This window comes from Perca flavescens, chromosome 8 (genome assembly GCF_004354835.1).
Source record: "Perca flavescens isolate YP-PL-M2 chromosome 8, PFLA_1.0, whole genome shotgun sequence".
In the NCBI taxonomy this organism is placed as follows: Eukaryota; Metazoa; Chordata; class Actinopteri; order Perciformes; family Percidae; genus Perca; species Perca flavescens.
In genome coordinates, this window is record NC_041338.1 from 30,939,605 (window position 1) to 30,959,011 (window position 19,407).

Genomic DNA, 19,407 nt, shown 5'->3' on the forward strand with positions numbered 1-19,407 from the left:
AATTCAGATTTTCTTTCCCCACTTATGAGGGTGTTAGAGAAAGGGATGATTTGAGACAACATGTGAACAGCATGACGATAAAGAAAGCCGCATCGGCATCTACATGTGACACGTAGTTGAACGTTTGGATGATAACATTTTACAAGTCCAGTCAAAAGAAAATGCCTCTCTCTTGATGTACAGTATGTGCAAACAATTAAAGCTTCACATGGAAGAAACAGTACTTTCACTAAAACTGAGTGGCTTTGGCCATCACTTCTATTGGGATAACGTACTCACCATAGTAACTACTAAGATCTGAGAAATAGAAATTGGACTGCAATTATAAAGTGCTTTTCTAGTCTTAGCGATCACTCAAAGCGCTTTACACTCTACAGGCATCATTCACACACTGGTGGCCGAGACTGTCATACAAGGTGCCACCTGCTCATCAGATAAACATTCATGCACATTCACACACCGATAGAAACAGCCAACGGGAGCAATTCGGGGTTTAGTATCTTGCCCAAGGACACTTCAACATGTAGACTGCAGGGCAAGCGATCAAATCGCCGATCTTCCAATTGGTAGACAAAGTACTTGGTTTAAAGGTCCCGTGGCATGAAAATTTCACTTTATGAGGTTTTTTAACATTAATATGAGTTCCCCCAGCCTGCCTATGGTCCCCCAGTGGCTAGAAATAGTGATAGGTGTAAACCGAGCCCTGGGTATCCTGCTCTGCCTTTCAGAAAATGAAAGCTCAGATGGGCTGTTTTGGAATCTGCTTGTTATCAGGTCATAACAAGCAAGGTTACCTCCCCTTTCTCTGCTTTGCCCGCCCAGAGAATTTGGCCCACTCATGAGAGAGAGAGAGACATCATGGCTTTCAAACGAGAAAAGTGGCAGTTGGTCAAGGCCACACCCCCACCCTCCACCTTGCCCCTCCCACTCTCCTCCTCAATAGCTTCAGACACAGAAATGGCACATACTAAGGAAAGCTCATTGTGGGACTGGCTCTAGTGGCTGTAATTCTGCACCAAGGCTGAATTTCGGGAAAGAGTCTTCAGATACAGTATTAGGGGACCACTAAGGTCTATATAAAAGCATCCAAAGAGCACCATGTCATGGGACCTTTAAGGTTGGGGAAAGATCATGGTTAAAAGAAACCAACGTTGACTGATTGACATTGTTACAGGCAGGTTGTAAGCGAGCCAACAGTTCAGCTGGATGATCTAGACCACTTTATCGGGAGGTAAAACCAAAATGTCAGTTACAATCCCTTGTTGCAATCTTTGACAATAGTAAACAGTTTGGGTAATAACATAATGATGAACTACTGTTCATTTTCAGTTTCCTCTTCCAAATAGGTTTGGCTAAACTGTTTTGTTTTATCTCTCTGATCATCTGACTGCTTGTGTTTCTTACCCTGTCAAACGTCTTTTTAGTTATCATTTACAACAATTTAATTTTATTGTTTATGTATAACCTTTAAGTTGCTCATTCATGTCCCCCCGTGCCTCAGAGTAATTACCTAGAATGTTACGCTGTTGCCATGTTAATGTTGATAAATGCAGATGTAGATAAAACGTAAACGTACAATATGTAACTTTCTGCCGCTGGGGGTCTCTCAATCAAAACAATGGATGGTAAACATGGACTTTTGATGACGTTGGGAGGTTGCATGGAATTATGGGAGTTGTAGTTTTTAGTGTTAAATACCATCACCTATTAAAATAAATCTGTAACGACTAAAAACTGTAAAGACAGCTAAACACGCAGGGGGGAGAAATTCGGCAGGGAGGAGATTTTTGGCACAAACGGCTAACGGAGACGTAGCTAACGTTATGGATAGACGCTGTTCTGATTTGGGTGCCTGGTTCTGATATGGTCTGTTTCCAGACGCTTCATTAAACTGCACCCGGCACTGGAGTTAAGTGCTGGCCGTGTTCGGATCGCTGTAGCTAATGATAGTGGCTTGCTGCTAGCTGGCTGGGGGCTAACAGTAACTCTATGTCCCGAGGCTGTTGCCAGCTGTCATCCTGACTGATGTCTCTTTGCGCTGAAGGGAGTGAGGCAGACCGACCGGGGTGTGCTAGATGGCTAAATTAGCATTAGATTAGTTGTCTATCTATACAGCTAACGTTAACGTTACTGGTGAACTTATTCATGTGTTGTTGCTGTTATCTGTGGTCAAAACAATCTTTCAAACTTTATGAGTGTGTTGATAACCTCATTATGTTAACATTACCCACCAAGCATTAGGATTAACATTAGCCACCTGTCAACCAGAACACTGAATTAATGTTAAGATGGATCGATATTGAAATGTATCAATAAATAAGGTCTCTGCTGTATTACTGTGTTGCAAAGTTGCATGTAATTAATCACAAAATAATGCTGTGTGGCAAAAAAAAGCAGTATTACGGTTACGAGTATTTCTTTCTGTGACATTGTATGGTTTACAATTACTCTCGAACGTATCATCTGGGTGGCTGCCCGTGTTTTGACAACCAGAGGGGTCAAAGATTATATGACGCCACTTATAGGCGACTAAAGAAAACGTCCCGTGTCAAAAATAAAATAACAGATTTCTCCGGGTTTGAAATTTGGTGGAAACATTTGGGATAGTGTAAGAACACAACTCAAAAAATTAATATAACATAGGTGTGGTCGTTTTTAGACATTTTAATGCAGAAATGTTACATATTTAACCTTTAAAGCCTTGGATGAATTGACTGGATGAATTGACTGGTGGAGGAACACAGTTATTTTTTTTTAAAAATATGTCTAGAAAAAGACTAGGCATAATTTAAATCGAAATTAAAAACTATGTAATAAGAGAAAGTAACAACTTCAGACAACTACAAAATCAGACCAATGAAGAATTTTAAATAGATTAAAGTCATGTAAAATCCAGAAGAGATCCAGTCGACTTCAACTACAAAAAGTAATAAAATATTGACTACAAAGAGCAATGAAGAATTTCAAACAGAATAGACAAAATAAAATTCAGACGAGAAACTAATACAATCCAGTTAAGTTTCATACCCTGTCAGACATCTTTTTAGTGATATCTGCATGTTCCTAGCTCTTGGCAATTATCTTGTTGAGCACAACTTTATTATTACCTAAGGTACTTAAGTTTACCTTAATAATATACGTTGTGTTATATTTGTCCACAATACTGTCGTCTGCACTTCAAAGATCATGTTTTTTTTCACTCTGTTATTCTTCCATTTTCCACTCGACATGCAGTCACAATTTTGGTTATCACCAACTTAGGTGTAAATTTGGAAGCAGTGGAAGCGTGGAGGCTTTTCTTACCCTCTGAATGCTTTTTGACATTTCTGCAGCTCATATTGATGTCAGATATTTATTACATGCAAGCAGAGACGTAAACAGTGATCCAAAACATCAGATAGGAGTCAGAAATTTGGAGCCGAACCCGAAAGCCCATGTTGTGAATGTAGCCCGAGAGTGCAGAGCAACAAAATCATCATTACTCAGGTGCCTGCCAAGAGTGTACCAGAGAAGCTGCTACTATAAGATGAACATAATAGGATGCTAATAAATCCCCTGGAGATCACCGGGAGTTCAAAATGATGTTTCCCAGAATGCTCATCAATCAGATGAGCGAGAGGCTGACTTGCTCTTGGAAGGCGTTCTGTTTCAGCACAGCTTCTATTTGTCTCGTGAACAACCCACACTCGTGTTTTTCTCTAATATCTTAGTTTGATGTAAATAACCGTCATTTGATGACTAATGCTACCTTCTTTTAGAGCGTCACTGTTACTCAAACTGGCAGCACTTCCTGTCATGTGATGGTGTGGACGAGAAGTTTAGGTTTCTATATTCATTGTTGTTCTTGTACTTCTTTAGTGGGTTACTTTAATGCAGTTTAATGCAATTTTGAACAATACGTGCACCGTGGCTGGATGGCAATGTGGGTTGATCAGTTAGGCCACCACTCGGGTCCAAACTGAAATATCTCAACAACAATGAGAGGGATTGATATGAAATTGTGTGCAGACATTTATGTCCCCCAGAAGATGAATCCAAATGACTTGGGTGATCCCCTGACTTCCCCATGAGGTTGACATTTCTTGACAACTGTTGGATGGATTGCCATGACATTTGGTACACATATGAATTTCCCCCTCAGGAGGAATGGTAATAACTTTAATGATCCCTTAACCTTTCCTCTAGCGCCACCATCAGGTCAAAATTGCAGTCTGGCCCAAACTAATGACATTCCCATCAGCCCCCTAGAAAATGTTAGCATGCTAACACACTCATCTAAGATGGTGAACATGGTAAACATTATTCCTGCTTAACTTTAGCATTTTAGCATTGTCTTTGTTAGCAAGTTAGCATGCAGACGTTAGCTTTGAGCTAGCAAAGGAAAGCAACGCTGTGTCTTAGTTTTATCCTTATTTAGTCACTTTTGTAACTGGTTTGAGAATTTTATCAAGTTTATTCACAGAAAATCTTAATTTAATGTCCACTTACTGGCTTTGTCTGGGGCTTTCAAACACATCTTGCCGTTTCCTCAGCAGGTAGAGTTTTCTCACTTGTCAGTCAGTTCACTTAAACCTAAAAAAAAAGAAAAGAAAAATGAAGATCTGTTTTAATCCAAGAGGATAAAATAAACTTTGATTGTTTCCACTTTGGTCCTCAAAGACAAAAATAACTTGACATGATAAACTAAGCACATTTAATAGCTGGATAATGTAAAACGTTAGCAATTAATTGATAAAGTATCAGCATTGAGGTGGTATTCAATTATTCGGATTATACTGTATTAACACTGCACCAACCTATTAAGTGGAGCTCTTTGATTTGTACAACGTTCCATTATCTGTGAGTTAATACATGATTAGCTGCTGTAAGCCTTCCTGCCGCAGAGACCAAATGTCATTTCTGCCATTAAAAAATGTAATCTATATTAAAAAGGCACTTTTCTGGATGGGACTTTGTTTTTTGTGTAGGATTAGCTGAGGACAGTGCTCAGTCTCACAGTTTCATCCTTCTAAGAGGAGATATGGTTTTGTTTGTTTAACTTCTCTCTCGGCTGAGAGCAGCAGCAGCTCTCTCCGTGACTGTTTTTATTTACCTAAAAGAAGCTGTTTTGATGAGAAGAGAATAGGAGACCGAAAAAAAAAAAAACCTCCACACAAACCTCAGCTTCATCAATTAAGATTTTTAAGCCATCTGAAGTCACTCTCATTTCCAATCTTAGGACGGCATGCCTGCCTGGAAGAATAATGAGAGGCTGACTCTGCCAGAGGTTTACTCCGACTACCAGCACAACAATTCACTGCAGGAAGTGTAAACAATCTTTCCCTCTGCTCTTCAGATCAATTCTAATTTTGTTCCTGAAGTCAATATGCTTCTCATATCCCTCTTTTTCCTCAGCCACCGTATTTATCGGACCTTTGCGTGCATGCAGAAGTTTAAATCAAATCTCATTTTCTGACTGAGATCATACCATATGATGTACATTGTTTCATAAAAGTGTTTTTTTCCACTTATATTGTCAGATTGGAGCAGACACTTTTTTTGTTGTGATAACCTTGTCTGGTCCGCTGGGCGGCTGTGGCCCAGCACGTAGAGCAGCACTACTCAGAAGGTCGGTCGTTTGATACCTGGCTGTAGAGCGCCTTTCCATCCACCTGTTTTTATGCACATTTTCAATTTGTGCATATAAAAAACCTTAGTAGCAACGGCAGAAATTCAAAAAGAATCCCTCAAAATATAGCAAAAACGTTTTTACACTTGGCTGAGGTGAAAAAGTCATTATTTCGACAACACAAAATATGCAACAAAGTGCAACGTAAACCGACTTAGTAAATAAATCATGACGTACAGGAAGCATGTGACATTAACATCCACAGAAGAGATAAAACCATCAATCATTATCACAATATATTATGCAGTAATGTCAATTACATTTTAAACACATTTCACAAACACAATTTAGAATTAAGTTATGTTTCGTTTAGTGAATATTAAATACAGTCTATTTATAATTAAACATCATACATCCCATCTACTGTATCATCTGGTTCTGGTGTTAAAATATTGTTTGGATGCTCATGTAAACCTTTTCTTTGTTCTGTTCTCTGGGGACCAAATACAACCGGATCCCCACCAACAGATAGAAGAAGAATAGTTTTAAAGTACAATTCCTATCTTAATCTCTTTAGATTTTCATTTATTCCACATTTAAGTTGTTCCAAGAATGAGGTGAGCTGCAGAGACTCTGTTCTGTTAGAAAATTACACAAATAACAGTCCTTTCTGTCACCGCCACCCATGATAATCAAAAGGTTTCCGTCAGGAAACTCTGAAACTGGGTCTTCCAAAGGTGGGGACATCTGACCAGCCTGCCACCTTCAAAGAACACAAGGTCAGCTTATTAAGACTGGAGGAGCTGCTTACTGTATGTAGCTGCCTGCTGGGACACTTTAAACATAGCAGCAGCTCATATTTTGCATCATCTTACACACAAGATGATGAACAAAGCTTACAAAAAAAAAAATGTGTAATGTAATCTACTTAGTAATAGTATGCAGTCCTGCTGAAGCTGACAAAGGAAAACTGTCTGCTGCTGTAATGTGTTTATTTGAAACTACAGTTTTTTTTTTTAGTTTAGTTAGGCACTGGAGTGGTAGGAAATCTCAGCATATTCAGTCCACTTTCAAAGGCTGCTCGGAGGAATGTCATCAATGAAACTGTAAAGATTCTGCTGACTATTGAGTCTAAATACCAAGGTGAATCTTAAATAATGCAGATTGTCCCACCTACTCACAGAAACAATAGTTTGCCGAAATGAAACTATGGTGTCAGGTAAAGTCACTGACAGAAAATTGTCTCCTAAATCTGCTTGAAACTCTGGAGTGGAAACCAAATTATCTCGAAAAAGTGAGCACTCAATCTACAGAAAGCTTTGTCCTCCTTCATCTCTTTGGTATAAAAAACTGTCTGGGAAGCTAAACGTGAATGACGCTGTGTGCAGTTTACTGACAGCTCAATTCAAAGACTGTATCAAGGATGCTCCTCTTGAAGAACAATTTTCTTCATGGAACTTGAAGGCTGAGGGAAACAGCTTCAAAGATGGCAAAACTGAAGGTGCATTCAGGCACAACTTATACACTTGTAAGGTCAAACATTTCCAAATCTATCAGCAGTAAGTGGCCCTGAAGCAGTAGAGGTTGTGATGGTTTACTGCACCACATGATGGACAACAGTTTACAGGTTAGGGAGACATAGGGTTCAGTATATTGATTTAACTCGTCGTTTCAGCAATGTGTTTAGTTTCGCTACTGGCTTTAGTAATTTAGGACAGGCGCAAAGAGTATAACAGAATACCTCTGTTAGTTTCCCTTTTCTAAACAAAAGTGGACATTGGTTTTTTTCTGTAACCACAATCGTTTCCTAACTTTAAACATGTGTTTATTACTGTAACTCCTCTAACCTTAAAGTAATAATAACCCAAACCATGACATTTCCAGAAACCAGTGGTGTAGTCTAATGTATTTTAGCGGGTATACTGTACTATATAAATATATGGAACAGAATGGATATATCAAAGTTGGGCGTCTGGTTGTCCTCCCACAGGGAAATTCTGAGCGTCAAAGACTTCATTTCCTGCATTCTGATACACTTTAATGTACCAATTTACGGTGGAAAATACCTTTATTTAGCCTATGCAAAGGAAAACAGATGACAATTCAAAATATATCAAAAATATAATGTTGTTACATGTCATTTGGCATTTTTAAGTGGGTGTATGAAAATCCTGGAGCTTTCTTAGTGGGTATACTGTGTATACCTGCGTATCATGTAGACTACTACACCACTGTCCTAAACCTAACCAAACCTTAACCATAGCATTGTCACACCATAAAGAGGATTTATGTTTCAGCGGTTAGAAAATGCTTCTATGTGTCATTCTAGATTGAAGGCATGGACAAACAACACATTTTGTCATTTCATTTGGAGGATTTGGATAAACATGTCCAAGATGGACATAATCTCAAAGATTTTCCTTTAAATAAATGTCTGTTAAGTCACTACCTATCGACGAATGAGGTAACACAATGGTGATTGAGCCTATGGCGCACTGTTGAAAACTGTACTCTGGCTTGCATTTGGTTGTCTGTGGCGACATTACTGGGAAAAATCACAGGCAGCGATAGCAGAGATGAGAGAAAATAGAGAGCTGGCTACCAAGTTAGCAATTAGCTAACCAGCTACAGTAACTCACCAACTAGCCACTACGTCACCAAGCTTTTAGAACTTACATTTTTCGCATGGACAAGCAACTGTCACTTGGTGGACACTTGGAGGCTTATCACACTGCAGCTACAGCTACATCCCAAATGAAGAGCAAGCATGGACATCACACCCATGTTTTACTGAACAGTATTCCAGTGGAAAACAAAAGGATGGCGACATTGAACCATAACCACAGTAGGACCAACACTGCTGAAGCACAGAACAACTGCAAGGTAAAAATGGAAAAGAATAAAACTGAAGTTGAGAGCTCACTAGCAGGCGGGCAGCAGTCTGTGATGAAATCCTCTCTGGGATTTGCAAAACAAGGTAAAAGCGAGCTCTGAATGTCAAACGCTTATCTGATCCAATCACTGACGGGCTTCAGTTTGTGTCAAAGTAGAGGAGCATATCCCCGCTAATTAGTAAAATAATCCCTGATCTGAATCGCTGTCGTAAGCTCAGCACAGAGCATGTGTTGGGAATTTAACTCGTGTGCTCTTCACAGTTCACCAGGTTGCTGATATAAATGCAGGATTGATAAACTCCCATCTGATCGTCCTTATGGCTCCAAATTGATGACACACTTAGTGATTACTGAACTGTTAAGTGACTGATTGGGTTACTGCTCATTATGTGCTGTAATATTACTCATTATTTATTTAGATGAATTTGTGTTGACTCTTACATTGTTTTGTGGCGATTCTTTTCTGGCAGCTATGTGCGTCTTCTTGAAATAGATTAAGATTACAATGATTATGATTAATATTAATATTATTATTATTAGTAGTAGTATTACTGATAATTATTAGCAGTAGCAGTGATGCAACGCAAGTACTTTTTTCAAGTAATTGTATGTTACTTTAGTACTTTCCTACTACTTACTACTTCTCTAATTCTACTTGACTTGATGATTTCATAGCAAAATATTGTACTTTTTACTGCAGCTACTTCTTTTGACAGCTATAGTCACTAATTATATTATAGATTTAGATTTGACATACAAAATATAAAATATGATGCATTGTTATTGATTAAATTTCCCATAATTAAGTAGTTACATTAACTTTATAATGACCAGGTTCAACATTAAGATGCTGCTTTAACAGTAATGCAACATTAATAATAATCCAATATTGTAATATAATACTGACAGGAGCTATTCGGCATGCATGAGTACTTTTACTTTTGTAGCTAATACTTCTGTACTAGTATCATTTTAACACAGTATTAATGAATATGTTTTTACATTTTTATTTCGTAATTTAACCCGTTTGTCAGCCGACTAAAATTTAAAAAATATATTTATTTAACCCTGTGCAATAACTTATATTAGTATTGGATTGCTATGTTTAGCTTTCAAGTTAATGAGACACCATATTTTTAAGGTTTCCATTGCACACTCTGCAACCAACGTGTATTGCATTCACTAAAAAATAAATAAATTGAAGACCTAATCTTGAAATGATGACATTTGGATCTAGCAATTGTCAAAAAACGTCAAAACAAAGTCATAATTATGAGATCCAGATGTCATTATTACAAGGTAAGGTCTCCAAATTTGTTAACTTTGGTCAATGCAATGCAATTCCATACTCTGCCGTGTATTGTAACTGAATTCATTTTACAACAATTTGTTATTTTGGGGAATGAGCCCAATACATCTATACAATGATTACATCACATGCTCATATTCATGTAACTTTTCCAATCAAGTTTTACAAAGTGCAAGTGTCTGAAGGTGAACAGTGGGTGGTAAAAGGTTTAATTAAACAATGAATATTTATTCTACAAATATATGTGTATGCCTATATCAGGAGCTCAGTAGTTTTTTTTTCTGGGATTTCATAAAAATCCAATAATTAATTTTAAAAAAGTCTCTCTAACCCCTCTGATACTACTTAAAACATAAAACAGCTTTTCCCTATCTAAACCAATATTCCATAAGTTATGCTATTAAAGCTCTGACATCCTGTTTCAACAGCTCCACAGTCTGGAAGCAAAATGCTCTAAACCACCATTTAACTCTGACTTTAAACATAGCAAATTTTCTGAATAATAATAAAGAAAATCTCTTCTACAGTCACTTGAGCTTTAGCTGCTGAACATTTGATTGTCTCCTCCTCAGTCAGCTGGATGGTACGTTTCTGTCTGTTGGTACTGGTCCACTCTTCCTATTCCAGCACCACATGACTTTGTCATTATTACTTTTGCCAACAGAGGTGAGAGCGGACATTTAAATCATTAGACATGGACACCCACCTCTTCTCATATCTGATATTATCATATATCATCGTTTGATATCGTCTAAAGGTTTAACCTTCAGTGTGGAGGAGGAACACACCACGGGAATGAATCCATTCAACATTTTTCCAAACATCAGTAATATCAATTATGATACTATATTAACTGAAGATTATCATTTTTTTCATAATATTCCAAAATTATAAGTAGATTTATTTTCGGGACCAGATTAGTGCTGTCAAGTGCAAACCCAAATAGCTTTTTCTGTCTGTTAAGCAGCTTAGCCTTATGACAGCACTGTTAAAGGCTACAGTTGCTGTTTTGTAGAAATTAAGTTTTTCTTCTAAAGTTTTAAATCTGCACAAAACATCACAGACAGTTCAAACCACTCTGCTGTAGCTCCTCACTGGGTTTAAACAGTCAAATATGTTTTAGGCCTTTAAAAAACAGGGAACTATATTCTCAGAAGGCGAAGCACTTTAAACATAGCATAGCATAACATAGCTTTGAAAACACACAGGGACAGATCTAAAAACACAAAGCAAATCTTGAGACTCCTGTTAGTCCTACCCACTACTTGGGCGAAGTGATTTGCTCGCAGCCCCATGGTGAGGAGCAGAGAGTAACTTCACCTTCTGAGAATATAGTTCTCAGTATCTCTTTTCAGTGTTGTAATTTGTAGACGGCCCTAAGCACTCGTCTTACTGCAGTAGCAGTAGCAGCAGCAACAGCAGAGAGCAGAAGCCAACAGGCAAGTGTTATTTACATAAACTTCTGGTGTACTTACAAACTTTCCAATCCATCGTTTTATGTGTGCATAACCTATTTGTTCACTTTAAGTTCTTCTCGAATTGCAAATATTGCACATTAATGGTATGTAAAGATGCAATGATCCAGCTTTTTCTCTCCTGATACGGATTATGATGTAGATGTTTATTTGTAGACCAAATTCAAAATCTGTGCACCTCATCATTTATATAACAAGTAACATTAGGACAGAGATATCTGTGGTGCCATAAAATGAGTTGGGAGGCCACTGTCACTGAATTTCTGTAACTGACAGCAGAAACATTTAATTGTGTAATGACATTGACAAAGAAACTATTTAATGTGCATTGGTCATGTCATGTCCGATACCCGATCCCATTTATTAATGTCAGTATTAGTGCCAGTATCAATCCGTCATATCAGATCTGTGTAGCCTTTGTAGTAATAAACATCATTTCTAGGATGTCATGGTTTGAAAACACACAGGGACAGATCTAAAAACACAAAGCAAATCTTGAGACTCCTGTTTGCATTTCAGATGTTGCACCCACAAGAGGATTTGCGCCACCAAATTTTAGCGAGTAAAGTGGCTTCTTTTTCTCATAATCAATGGTCTATAGAGAGAAAACAGTGAGAACAGATTTTAGGATTGCATGCCCCAGTTTATTTTTTTGTCCCTGCATGCTGTGCTTGCTCGATAGTTTTGATATTGACAAGATAACACTGATTTGTAAGCATACATGCTGCACACAAGTTGTTAAATGGGTTTAATAGCTGTATTGCTTTGCCCTCACATTGTTTCTGCCTGTTTATTGATCTTTCACTGTGAGCTATTTCACCCAGCGGCAGTACTGAAACTTGAATATAATGTCTTGAATTTAAAGATAGGTGATTATGATTGTTGAGTCCAAGGCAGCTTAGCAAGAAAATAATCTAAAAACACATCAAGGACACTTTCTCTTTCCACAAAGCACATACATGAGGTAAATCCAGGTAAAAGCCATTTTCCTCTATTGATTCCCCATGTCTAATCTATAGCAATCACAACAGAGGGGATGTAAGTAAAGACAAGCAGACAAATCAATGACAAGGATTTCTAACAGGGATGTGGAGAAAGGGGCTAAAGACTGATATGAGGGAGAAGACCCTGATATTTTGTAAATTCAATCAACTCAACTCAAACTGTGTTGAGGACCTGTTGTGGGCCAGCCAACAAAGACAAAACTATCCTCTGAAGTTGTCCTTTACGGAGAGAGAGAGTGATGGAGGTGCTCGCTAACGATAAATCCAGCCCAAGATAAATGTAATTTCTAATTTTAAAGGGTCCATTAATTCTTGTCCAGCATCTCTGCCAGTAGTAGTTTTGATGGGGGTCATGAGGAGAGCTAGCATTAATAACAGCTGCCATATTACAACTGGATGTGGCTGGCGACAGTGTCCGTTTGACAGTGTCCTCTTGGAAATGACATATGATGCCATTAGGTGCCATTATAGGTCAAACCCCACACAAACACAGTCACTCTGACGGGGAGCGGCAGTCAATCACTCTAATCCAGCCGTGAGATGAAGGCAGGTTATTCCCACATCTCTGAGAGGACGGGGATTTGGGTTACAAGCTGAGCTGAGTTTACCAGCTTGAGTCATGATGAAAGCTGTGATAGAGCTCAGCTGTCACTCAGGAGGGCTGAGCCACAAATCTCTGATCACCTGCCTTCTACACCTCCGAAAAAACCACGGACTCAGTCAGCCTGGACGTAAAGGGATGCCCAGGGAAAAGATCCAGCTCTTGTGCCAATGTGGGTTTTCAAGATGCACACATTTTAACTCCACTGTGTTACAAAACCAGAAAAAAAAATACAGAGTAAAATCTGACAAGCAGCCAAGCCTTATTTGTGCAGGATTATCTTTTCCTTTTTCTCTGCTCTCGTACAGATTGGGATCATCATCAGCTGATGCTCTTACCCTCATGGTCCCTCAAGCAGAGATTTCACTCTTCTCCCTTCTCATCCTCTTCCAACCCTCAGCTCCACTGAGCCCAGCTGTCAATACTGAGACACTAAATGCTGCTCAGACTGTCAGAGAGAAGCCACAGCACGCCTTTCACGTTTCACACAGTCCCACTCTACAGCCTGCATCAGCACAAACTAGAATTGAGTGCATTAAAGGGGTGTATTGGTGAGAGGAGAGACAAATTAAACAAGACCCAAACTCTGCAGAAGTTGTTTGCTTCTCCTCACAGGAGACAGGAAGATACAACAGTGAAATTTACACCCAGAGAGAGATGCTGAGCGAGCTTACCTGCCCACGTCGCAGATACACAAACAGATCTGTGGCTTTCTGCTGCCGCTCCGCAACACTCCACTCACCTAAATCACTTCCATGACTCACACAGATGGAAGATAACCGGCTCCCAGGAAAAGTGGAGTAAACACTCGTCGCAAAGGCAGGCAGGGTGCTCACTGCAGAGCTGCTATCTCTCATCCTCGTCCCTCCTCCTCTGTCTCTTCCTTTCCTTTGATCTCTCTCTCTCTCTCTCTCTATCTCTCTCTTTCTCTCTCTTTTCTCTATCCAGTGGTGCCCCCCTTTCTCTCCATCTCTGCCACCCCCTCACTCTCCACCACAAGGTGTCACAAACAGAGTGTATCTGCAGCCTCTTACCTCTCTATTCCTCTCTTTAACCCCCCCTACTCTTCCCACAATCTCACTCTCACACACACACACACACACACACACACACACACACACACACACACACACACACACACACACACAGCTTCTGAAAATTTTTTCTCCACAGCGATTGGTAATGTGTGCAGATGTTAGAATGTAGGTGGGATTTGAACTTTTCTCTCAATAGTTTAAAAAAAAATGTAAAGTCTGACCCTCTCTATCTCAAATATCATATTTTTTGTCTATTATTTCTATAACATAAATACCTGCTGTTTTTTTTAATGTAACGTATTTATAGTTAAAGACATTTATTTAAAAAAAAAAATTAATTTAAAATTATATTATTATATTAATTATATTACACTGTTACTACACTATATGATACAGATATCAAGAAATATAAGTTAAAAACACCAAACAGCCCTCACTGAGAAGATCTGAGAATTGTAAATATTGAGTGTAACCTTTAATGATCTGTTCAAACTGGGTCTGTGCCGAAAGAGGGCCAGGAGTCAAGTTGCCAATTTGCAATTATAATTAGCCTTCAAGCCCCTTAAAATGTAGATTACATATATTCTCCAAGCTGCCATTTCCTCATGTGATATTCGTTTTAATTTGGCATGAAAAACAGAGATGTGCTCAAGTTGAAGGCGTGAAATGCTCTCGGTGTTGTCATGTTTGGGTATCTGAAAATGTGCTGCAGCTGTTTTAGAATGTAAGGTCCTAAATCATTCAGATCACACCGTGTAACACCACGCATCAACACAGAGTCCCTGCTGTTACAATACTCCTGTAAGCATTAGCCAAATTCAAGTGCAGCAGCTTTGATATGGACAGGAAGGCTGGAACATCTGTCCTGCTCTTATTGGGAACTACAGTGTGTTGTAATCAGGAATCATCTTAGAGCTGGGAAATATATCAATATTAGTTTGATATCGTGATATGAGACTAGATATTGTCTTAGATTTTGGATATTATAATATCGTAATATGGCATAAGTGTTGTCTTTTCCTGGTTTTAAAGGCTGCATTACAGTAGTGATGTCATTTTCTGAACTTATCAGACTGTTGTAACTGTTATTTGCCTTTACCCACTTAGTCATTATATCCACATTACTGATGATTATTTATCAAAAATCTCATTGTGTAAATATTTTGTGAAAGCACCAATAGTCAACACTACAATATCGTCGCGGTATCGATATTGAGGTATTTGGTAAAAAATATCGTGATATTTGATTTTCTCCATATCGCCCAGCCCTAAATCATCTTATTGTCCTCCTTGTTAGTTTTTATTTCTGGGTGTTTGACGCTCTGTTCACTGGTCTGTTTATTAGCCTCGAGAAAATCAAATTACAAATTGGTTGAGATTTGGTGCTAGATTTCCCTGGTGGAGATCCAGAGTTTGGTATGGAATCATAGCATTACATAATCTTTATTTTTTAGTCATGAGATTCAACATGCGTAGCTTCATGGTTCTTTATTATGTATGTACTGTATGTAATGTACTATTTATCCTGAAAATAAAACATGGAGGACAGATATCAAACAAACATTTTCAATCTCGGCGGAAGCTGGACCTTCATAAATATTTTAATAAAACTGTTATTGTACAATTCTTTTTTACTTCTAGCAGCTTTCATATATATTTTAAAGATTCATATTTATCATTTCCCTTAAAGCACAGTTAGTTCCAGGGATGAAGGAGGTATTTTAACTATCATGTTTACTACATGTTTTTCTAAAGAATACCCTTTTTTTTAAATTTATTTCCAAACTTCTAAACAGCCACTTGTTTCTATTAATTTCCAGTATTTAGAACAATCACCTAAAGACACGGGCCAATTGCTGCATGTCTTCCACCCTATGTGTCTCTCTCCTCACTTACCCGTTTCTCTAGCTACCATTATAAAAGGTGATAAAAGCCCAAAATAATCTTAAATAAAAAAGAACTTGACATTATAGATTTTTCAAGACTCACTTTAAGCTGTTTTCTTGCTGCTAGCTCAAACTATTTGAACATTGCCTTTGGTGATGCACTCAAGGATAGCCTGCCAGCTAATATTTGATTCACCTGCAGCAATGCATCGCGTTAATGGGCTGTAGTGTGAGAAAATCAAACCTAGAAGATACAACGAATTTGTAAACGCTGTAAAATATCAACTCAAATCTCAGATGTCAGAGTGTTCTTGAAGAAAAAACATCCCACCCTGCAACCACAACACAATTACCATGCAATAATGTGCAGCTGCGACAAACTGAGATGGATTATGCATCTAAAGCACATTTAGGTCACTGCTAGTTGATTATCATAATGAGTTGAAACCCGGCAGTAATAACAACAATGAACAAAGGTATGGTATAGAAAAATATCAGCAGTAATGTATTCAATTGTAGTGAATTTAATATGCAGTTAATTTGCAAAACCACTTCATGGCTGTTAACACATTATTAAACTGTAATTCAAAACTGTGATTTTACATTAGTCATAAACTTTAGATTGTCACTTTACTTAAGTTAAGTGACAATGCTGAGCATTTTTGTACTGTTGTTTTTGTTTTCATTATATTACAATATGTTTCATATGAGCTTTAATGCTCCGGTATGTTTCTGAAGTGAAATAAAAATGTTAAAGTGCTATAACTCTTATGACCCCCTTAATGCACAAAATATATTTTCATTATTATTATTCTGCTATCTTGTCCAATGTCCTATGCTTGTTGATGGTCTGCTTTGTGTATACAAGGGTGTATCTGCATTTCTATTAACAATGTGGTATTATCATATTTCTTTATATATTTTATATTATATACAACATGTCCTATGAATTTGTGCTGCATGGTTTACATGTTTAGTGTGTGATTTTACCGTTTTACTCACTTACTAACTATTTCTATTAACATTTTAAGATTAAAAGTACTGTATTGTTGACATTTCATGTTAATATTATACTCAGTACTCAATTGCATGGCTACTAAATGTTGTTATTATATTCACTGTTTTGCCGCTTCCTGTTATTCTGCATATGTACACTATCAGGAGCATAATCATTGTGTTGCTATTGTTGCCATTTGAGCATCTTACTATCTTGTGTTTATATTTCTTTACTTGTCACTTCATTGGTTGAAAATTTGTGGCACACTGGCACATTTATGGATATGTTAATTAAATGGTGTTGTCCCTCATGAATAAATAAAATGAAATGACTTAAATGAGCAAAACAACGCTGCAATACTTTGGGGCAAGTTACAGAGTGAAAAATAACTAGAAACTATTACCAGTACTAAGTAAGCTGTATCACTGAGGTTCATAATAAATACAAAATATTACAGGGATGGTTTCTAGGCCCAGAAACTCTTCCAGGTAACACAACAGTAGATAACAGAAAAGGAAGAGTCGGATAAATCATTAGGATTCATCTTCTGTGGACACATGATAAATATCCACAGCAGATTTATGACTGAATCTCCTGTCCACAGCTGGATGAGGGGGGAAAGTAAACGTATTTACGAGCACTGAACCTCAGTGGGTCTGAGGTTCACTGCTCGTAAATACGTTTTTGGTAAACGTATTTTAGCCACCTAAAAAAGTTCACTTTAAGTGTACACTATATTGAGAATAAATAATTCAAAGCCTGTGGTTGCATGCCAGCCTTAAGTAGTAGTAAGAAAAAAATTAAAGAAAGTTAAAATGTCTGCAAAAATTATATCAACAGAGGTTACACAAAGATACAGAAGCTACTTTTTCTACAAAAAAAAAATACTTTCAGTACTAATTTTTCTTGTATTTATGTAGGCCTAAATATTTTTGCAATATATATTGTGTAGAAGCCAGGACCGGCAGAGCAGAGGGCAGAGTCAGGGAACAGAGTAAAAGTATTTAAATGAAATAAACTGGTTTGGCCATGGAGATGGGATACAGTTAGCATGACTGCAGTAGTTAGTTGCATTGGTGGTCAGTTTAGTGTCAGTGTAACGTTAGTCTATATCCTTCATGTTCCACTTCCGGGATTACTTCGGTGCAGCAGGAAATTCCGCCGGATGCATGTATTTTCGCCGATGTCCGTTACCTTCCGCTTTCTTTGTTGGAATTTTAACTCTGTGGATTTATGAGGATTATGGTTGACTGCTCCTCAGATCTCTGCAGGATAAATCCAGACAGCTAGCTAGACTATCTGAGTTTTCTCACACAACTATTTTCCAGCGGCTCTGTGCGGAGTTTAGCGCCACCCATAACGATTGTGATTGGTTTAAAGAAATGCCAACAAACCAGAGCACCTTTTTCTCCCATCCTGGAATGCTGTGTGGACTAGCCAGACCCTCCTTTGCTCCGCAGCGTGTGGATGGTCTGGCAAAGCGAGACTAGTGTAACGTTAACGTTAGTTCAATAGTGCGACACGTACAAATTGCACAATATCGTCCTCTCTTGGTTTTTGTTCTGAGATGTGATTTTGTAGAAACTCAACCCAGGCTTGTCTCTCTTCGGTTTGCGCATCCAATTGAACAACAACTATCTGATATTTTAGCTACAGTGTGGTAAAAGTAGAGCTGACTCGTTCACAGACAGTGGAGGGCAGCTTCTTTTTGCCCTTCAGGTGGGCGTTCTGATAGTGCTGTGACGTCACGTGAAAACTATGAATAGCAGCACACTGAACTATTATTGAGAGAGCACTGCTGGGTACCAAGAACTACAGTATTATCGATGTAGGGGAAATAATGCAGTGAGAGTTAACACAGTGATTATATCAGTACCTACTGCAACTGTCAATGTTCAGTCCACCCAAACAGAAAACAACAGACGCATCAATGCCTCGATATTCTCCACATGCCTGAGTTAAGCCATTATTTACTGTATTTTGTCTTGGGAACTTAGGTGTTGATTCTAATTTCAAACAACTTCTCTTGGGAACGACTTCATTAAGCAAAAATTTCCCTTCAGCTTCTCTGAGCAGCAAATAACGTGGAACCATTAGCAGCCATGATTATGAGTGACATTCAGCTGACTATTGATACACCAAGGAAATGCAATTATACATCAGGGGACTGGTGTGTACTTTAGATATGCAGGTGTGCTTTGGAGACAAGCTAAGCTAATTCATGAATAGATGAATAAATCAATTAAAAATTGATGAGGCGACGCAAAGTCCTGCTCAAAGACATCCATGGGTGACTGGTCTCTTGGCGTTGCGCTGCATGACCTTCTTCTCTCTGAAATATGAATATGGATTTCCTGCCTGAGAAATCAGCGGTAAATGTGTCAGAACAAATCTTAATGAACTGTTTTAAAAGTTCAAGTTGCTCTGAGAGCATTTTGAGGTCGACAGATGACACTTTGACAATCACAAATACAGGAGATGGGAAGGAGGGTCAGGAGTGAGAAAGAGATTGAATTTCTTTTGCAGTTCCACAGCCTCGTCTTATCCAGCTGATAACTGATGCAAATTACTATTTCCTCCATCTGGAACTCATTAA

General features: G+C 38.2%; 1 protein-coding gene across 1 annotated transcript in view; it reads right to left on the reverse strand.

Moving 5' to 3' along the window:
• Nucleotides 1–19,407, reverse strand: part of LOC114560033 (alpha-1,3-mannosyl-glycoprotein 4-beta-N-acetylglucosaminyltransferase C) — a 45,959-nt gene that overhangs the window by 22,501 nt on the left and 4,051 nt on the right. The window contains exon 2 of the mRNA XM_028585164.1: nucleotides 4,489–4,572. Within this exon, the coding sequence (XP_028440965.1) occupies nucleotides 4,489–4,516 (28 nt within the window). The 5' untranslated portion in view covers nucleotides 4,517–4,572. The remainder of the gene's footprint in view (nucleotides 1–4,488; nucleotides 4,573–19,407) is intronic.